General features: G+C 36.2%; 1 protein-coding gene across 1 annotated transcript; it reads right to left on the reverse strand.

Annotated features, from left to right (window-relative positions):
* Positions 1-783: 783 nt before the first annotated feature.
* On the reverse strand, positions 784-1,833 carry Alg14 (ALG14, UDP-N-acetylglucosaminyltransferase subunit). The gene has a single exon (XM_069828607.1). The coding sequence runs from the start codon at positions 1,721-1,723 to the stop codon at positions 1,070-1,072; it is 654 nt and encodes a 217-aa protein (XP_069684708.1). The 5' UTR covers positions 1,724-1,833; the 3' UTR covers positions 784-1,069.
* Between the last annotated feature and the right edge of the window lie 5,716 nt (positions 1,834-7,549).

Raw genomic sequence — 7,549 nt, forward strand, 5'->3', positions numbered from 1 at the left:
ATGATAGTGTTGTAGAGTTTGATGATGAAGTTTGTTACAGTGACAAGGATCCGGAATACATACTGGAATGAAGTTGCAGCTGATGTGCCATGGGAGGCAAACTACAATTACATGTACATAACACCGCATGAAGATGATTAATGAAGCAATAGTGCAATGTCGGTAGAGGCAAAGGAAATGTCCACCACCAAACATAAATCACACTTTGTTCATCACAAATTCCATTTGGATCTGCATAGATTCCAATCGGGTTACGAGCGTGGAAAGCCGACACACTAGTCATTCAGCTAATGGTGTGCTCATATTATTATTAATGTAAAAAGATAATATTTTAATGCTGTGAGCGTTAACAAAAAAAGCTACCTCCTATATCAACAACATAAATACCTTAAAAAAAAAAAAAAAAAAACCTGCTGATTTGGCAACAATGAGTAGTAGTACGTTAACTCAGGATATTAAAGAATGGAACAATTTAGGCAGCTGGAATCTTAATTTAAAATAAAGAGAAATGAGGACTAAACTAGCGCTGAGGTATTCCCTTCGCAAGCCACTCATACCTAATGCATATATGAATCTGCGACAGGTTTGGTTAGTTTAGGCTTTTGTTATGTCTTGCATATATATATATGATCAACTGCATCTCCTCCCACTCCCAAAAACTTATAATTTCAATGATTTTCACTTCTGAAATCACCGGAACTATCTCAGAGCTAGTTTCATCCTTTGTCCTTTTAGGACACCATGGTATCACAGTCAGATGCATTAGCAGAAGGTAGACATACATACAAGCTAGTGACATTCATTGTAGATTTTATGATAGAAACGATAACAACTCTACACACAGAGATCGTACAATTACACAAAGGCCCATAGGCTAAGCTAAACTAGTTTAGGTTAGCTTAGTGTAGATCTCGTAGGAAAGGAGGAGCAGGCCTTCTCTTGAAAATTTCATTGTTCTTATTCCCAACTATTCCACCTTAGTATTTAGAGTGAAACCATAATGGTTCATCAAGTGATGTCAAATTATATGCAAAACTGACAGTCGTTCTCAAAAACTATTGAAATAACACTACGTTAATCTTCCTATGTACTTAGTCCGTCTGTAACGTTCCTGTAGCATGGGCCATTGAACAAACACATCATCAGCAAACAGCAATAGTATCCTCCCGGATAGAGAAAGTGTCCTTACACGGCAAATACTCTCGACATACACTATTTTTGTATCAGTTATACAGAAAATTCTCATGATAAATGCCACAATACACACAGGTACACATGTTCCTGGACCATTGCATATTATGAGTTCAGGTCTTCCGAAACCCATAATCGGAATCGTTGCAAAGAGTGAAATGCATGTAGTAAGTACAGAGGTGATGTATGACTGACCAACATTGCGACTCCGAGGAATCTTAAAAACTTTGTAACTAACACCTTTCTCACTCATTGTGAAGCAAGTCTCTTCCAAAGTGTAGATTTTAACTTCGCTTGAGGTATCATTTGAAGCCACTATATAAAGTCGCGGGGAAAAATGTACAGAGTTCAAACCTTGCAGTAAACGGATCATCTCTGCAGTATGACCTCCTGAACCTATAATTATAGCAGTCTTCAGTGATTGATATCTTCTTGGTACTACTTCTCTATCTGAATACCGCATGCAATAAAGAACGTACAAAAGTCTAGCTCCAAAGGAGAATAATAAAACAAATAACAGAAAACAAATCATTTTCTATCAGAACAGTGAATAATATTTATAATATTATCACCAGCAACAAACACAATGATGATTTTAAAGCTAGCACATGTGACATGTAAACGGTTGCCAACCAAGGAACAAGAAATTCCCCTATATCAAATTAAAAACCCCCTAAATTTTTTAATTTCTACTTGGAAGAACGCAACATATAAATTAGCAAATGTGATTGTACCTGAGAAGATAAAAGAGAGCAAGGAGCAATCCAAACAAATATGTTTGAAATCGGTGCGACGGATATGACGTCAAAATACACCTATACTTTTTTTTTTTTTTTTTTAAGATGGGACATGACAGGAGTGTTGCGAACAAGTCCCCAAACTGCCAGCTGCACAGAAGATACGACTGGACTCAAATTGAAGCAATCGCTCGCCGCCATCTTGAGGCGGACGGAACGCAATCAACGAGTTAGATACTAGTGTAACAGCACAGTCTAAGACATACAGTCACGCAACTCATACGTATAAAATATGCCAACATTTGACAGCTGGCGCGACAGTAGCCCTCTAGCGGCAGGCAAGTTAAAAGTGTGCACACGACATATGATAACATATCAGAAAACGGGTTTTGCGTAATTTGTTTTATATTTTTATGCTATACAGTAAGTGTATATGATTCTTATTAATTTTAATTTAGAATCCTAGAAGAATTTCACACGCAGTTAATCTACAAGTTTCAGAAGCTGAGAATAAACGTAATTCTTTCTGCTCCTTACAACTGAATCATGGAACTGTTCACGTATCATGGTTTGAAATACTATAATTGTTCGTACGTGGATGGTTAATTAAATTCATTCCTGAATATATTTATGAATCATTAGAACTCTATATTTCCTGTGAGAAGAGTCAAAATTAGTAGGTTCAAAATTGTAGGTTACATTGCGTGGTGAACGCCTCTCCCTATGTCCTGAGATATTAACTATTTTCCATACCGCAAATTGGGGTAAACTCGGCCGCTGAGGTAAACTTGAAAATAAAAAAGGGGAAGATTTAAACCTTAATATGACAGACATTGATTTATGAAGTTTATTATTTTTCATTTCTTAAGAACCGGTATTTTCTTTATTATTTTGAGTCACAAATAGTGCTGATATTATGGTTTAAATGTTTATGGCAAGTTTACCGCATTTTACATTACATTTCCAGTTTTCACACATAATGCCTAATTTTAACTTATCCTACCTATATAATACGTAATTTACATGCCCTTACTGTTAATATGACGTAGGTGAAAACAAATAAATGAACATACAATTTTGTTGAGAAAATTGTGACTTCAATTAACTCAGAAAATGTAGGCATAATTTTATTTTCAGAGCAGAAGTGGTGTAAGTCAAAATGGGTAATGAGGGTTAAAGTAAACATTCTTTAAAATACAGCGCAAAGTAGCAGTTAATATTGAATTTATTTAAACTATTAGTAGTCAGTGAATAGCACGAATAGCACGAAGGATATATTAATTCCTACTTTGCGCTGTATTTTACAGAATATTTACTTTAAATCTCATTACCTAATTTTGACTTACACCACTTCTGCTCTGAACAGCTCAAATAATCACTGGGAATGTAAAATCAACATCAATAACAGTCATGCAAATTATTACAGAAAAGATTGCTTTTTATATTAAATTTAAAAAGGCTCTTGAGAACTTAATACGTCTGCCACATGAATCTACACCAACACATCAGAAATCTATCGACACAGTCTGGATTTATTCAAGAAGTGAATATTTTGCAAAAGGTTTACAATACTCCATGAATTCTTGAAAAATTAACGCCATGATCCCTACTTGAATGCAATATAACGTTCAACTTTTGAAAAATATATAGAAAAAAACACGAATACAAAAAGTATGGAATTACTTGCATTAAAAACTGTAGATACATTATCCAAAATCGGAATGGTTACACATTTACACATATGATTTCTACAAAAAAATAATATACTGTAACAGGTATTTACTTTGTTTTTATTTAAACTCTCCTTCCTGACATACAAATAGGTAACTGATAAGTAATAATAATGTTTTATAGAACACAATACGTAGGCTACCTACAACGTGGATTATTGGTTATTCCTGAGTTATGATTTTCTCATGGTCTTTAGGGAATCTGAAGAACGACAAATTCGGAGATTTAAACTTGTTGTTACTGCAATTTTCGTCATTGCACACATTGCCTTTATTCCGATGTATGATTAAAACGTTATTATAACATCTCGCATCCCTTTAAAGCACGTGCTGGCTGAACGAGACTATGGCCAGTGCCTTGCCTGCCGCTTGGGCGCTAGTGTCGCGAATGTTGGCAGAAAAAGTGTTGAAGTTTCGTGACTGTATGTCTTAGACTGTGGTAACAGTCTAATAGATACAGTCACGCAACTCATACGTATAAAATATGCCAACATTTGACAGCTGGCGCGACAGTAGCCCTCTAGCGGCAGGCAAGTTAAAAGTGTGCACACGACATATGGTAACACATCAGAAAACGGGTTTTTCGTGATTTATTTTATATTTTTATGCTATACAATAAGTGTATATGGTTCTTACTAATTCTACTTTAGAATCCTGGAAGAATTTCACACGCAGTTAATCTACATCTTTCAGAAGTTGGGAATAAACGTAATTCTTTCTGCTCCTTACAACTGAATCATGGCCCTGATCACGTATCATGGTTTGAAATAATATAATTGTTTGTACGTGGACGGTTAATTCAATTCATTCCTAAATATATTTATAAACCATTGGAACTCTATATTTCCTGTGAGAAGAGTCAAAATTGTAGGGCATATCTCGTAGGGTACATCGCGTGGTGAACTCCTCTCCCTATTTCCTGAGAAATTAACTTATTCCATACCGCAAATTGGGGTAAACTCGGCCGCTGAAGTAAACTTAAAAATAAAAAAGGGGAAGATTTAAACCTTAATTTGACAGACAATGATTTATGAAGTTCATTATTTTTCATTTTTTTATTATTATTATTATTATTATGAGTCGCTAATACCACTTCTGCTCTGAACGGCTCAAATAATCACTGGTAATGTAAAATCAACACCAATAACAGTCATGCAAATTATTACAGAAAAGATTGCTTTTTATATTAAATTTAAAAAGGCTCTTTTATTTCTTGAGAACTTAATACGTCTGCCACATGAATCTACACCAACACATCAGAAATTTATCGACACAGTCCGGATTTATTCAAGAAGTGAATATTTTGCAAAAGGATTACTATACTCCATGAATTCTTGCAAAATTAACACAATGATACCTACTTGAATGCAATATAACGTTCAACTTTTGAAAAATATAAAGAAAAAAACACGAATACCGTACGAAAATTATGGAATTACTGGCATTAAAAACTGTAGATACATTATCCAAAATCGGAATGGTTACACATTTACACATGATCTCTGGAAAACAGTAATATACTGTAACAGGTATTTACTTTGTTTTTATTTAAACTCTCCTTCCTGACATAAAAATAGGTAACTGATAACTAATAAATGTTTTATAGAACACAATACGTAGGCTACCTACAACGTGGATTATAGGTTATGACTGAGTTATGATTTTCTCTTGGTCTTTAGGGAATCTGAAAAACGACGAATTCGGAGATTTAAACTTGTTGTTACTGCAATTTTCGTCATTGCACACATTGCCTTTATTCCGACGCATGATTAAAACGTTATTATAACATCTCGCATATCTTTAAAGCACGTGCTGGCTGTATCAACCCTATGACCAGTGCCTTGCCTGCCGCTTGAGCGCTAGTGTCGTGAATGTTGGCAAAATGAGTGTTGAAGTTGCGCGACTGTATATATTAGACTGTGCTATAGGTAGACCATTTACAAAAAACAGTTATGGCGGAATCCTTACCTTATTTCCTTCTCCCACTGTGCGAACCCCTCCGTGCATTCCCCTCTGTCGATCACCAATCAGAGTCTGTTTCTGAACTCAGGTCGGCAGCACTAGACCCGCTACTATCGTCACTCCCATTGGATAACGATATGATTACGCTGTCTACTGCTGCATCAACCGTACACTCCTGGTCAAGATGTTTGTCTTCTATTTTCCTCACATGCTCACAACATTTCCTCCATTTTTCGGACGGATATTCATTCATAAGTTTTACGACTAAACTTTTTTTCTCGACTAAGGATGTGCCAATACTCTGGCTAGCTACTTGACCTTTTATGTCACCCCAAACCAGCTCGATCGAATTTAAGTCGGGATGATATGGGGGAAGCCGAAGGGATATGTGACCATATTTCATGATGAGTTCATCAACTACGTATCTTCGTTTGTGATGAACTCCTTTCACTATCTGAAGAAGATGGGACCTCGTGTCTGACTCAATGAAGTCAATTTCATGTTTCCTCAGCCACTCCACTATTTTGTGTCGAGGAGTTGCTGTGGTAGGCTCTTATCTATCTCCACATTGTGATATTTAGCGTTATCCATCACAATAACGCTAGGAGATTCTAATTTAGGGAGGAGTTCATTTTCCATCCATCTACAATAATTTTCCGCGTTCATGGAGGTATGATAATCGCCATGTTTTTGTCCACTTTTGAACACCAACAATGCACCTTCCACGAAACCATCTTCCCCTCCTCCATGTAGCACTATTAGTCTTTCCCTTTTCCTATTTTCGTTAGAATGCCTAATTCCTCCTCTGCCTGCCAGCATGATTTTACAGAGTGTGATTCTTGAATGTAGGTTTCGTCTACATAAACAATATATTTGCCTTCCCTCCTATGTTTTCTTATTTCTTTCAAATAACGTGTTCTCCACACTGCAATATCTGGTCTTTCTACCAATATTTTTCTATTATTTTGGCACTTTTTCCATTTGAAACCAATTTTCTTTAATGTCTGACGTAGAAATTCTCGTCCACAGTCAATAACCTGATCTTCCTTCAAAGCCGTTAACAGTTTTCCAACTGTTGGACATTCTCTTTCCACGGCATAAATCCACGAATGTTTTGCCTTATGGCACAGACTGTAAAATTATCCACTCCTACTCTTTTATTTCTTTCCCCCTTTTTTCCATTGGGTGTAGAGAAAGATAGAGATCCCTTTGCTAAATTCTCTATTCCTTCCTTCACAATTCTGGTGATCACTCTTTCCGAAACTCCAGTGGCTTCACTTGTTACACGTGCAACATTAATGTCCATCTTGTGTTCTTCTTTCTGCCTTTTAGAGAACTGATGCACATTGTATAATATTTCGCGGGCCTGGCCTCTTAGCGGCCTGCCAGATTTAGATGTCAAAGGCATCCTAACCTAAAAGTACTAAAACTTAAATGCTAAGAACTATTGCTTCTATGTATTTATTTTACACTTCACTTGGTCGCGACTGTACGTACTCACTACGAAATCAGCACTGACTTCCGCCCACGTGTTCATCATGATCACGAGTTGCGGGAGAGGAGACTCGCGCATGCGCATTGGAACTGCATTTACAAAGTGGTAGACCTATAGTATGCAATGCTGATAGAACGCAATCGTAAAACAAACTAAGATTTATTACTATACAACGTAACAAGGATAAAGACAAATATAAATAGTAAAACGTAATTACCTGCATTCTTGTGGTATAACATCAAATAATCAAAGATATTAATCCTGCAACTGTCAGTCAATAATCTTCGTCGTCTTTATGAATTGGGCGTATTTCTATTTACATAATTCATCATATCCGTAGGATGGGCTTCCTGAAATATATTTCAATAACCGAGTGAGAACATTAACTTAATCTTGCACATTGTGTGCACCTTGCGGTCGTGAAAATAGCGGAC

The sequence above is a fragment of the Periplaneta americana genome, chromosome 6 (genome assembly GCF_040183065.1).
Source record: "Periplaneta americana isolate PAMFEO1 chromosome 6, P.americana_PAMFEO1_priV1, whole genome shotgun sequence".
Classification (NCBI taxonomy): domain Eukaryota; kingdom Metazoa; phylum Arthropoda; class Insecta; order Blattodea; family Blattidae; genus Periplaneta; species Periplaneta americana.

Excerpts from the sequence above, each read along its gene's own strand:
- Alg14 (XM_069828607.1), bottom strand. The coding sequence starts at position 1,723 with ATGATTTGTTTTCTGTTATTTGTTTTATTATTCTCCTTTGGAGCTAGA.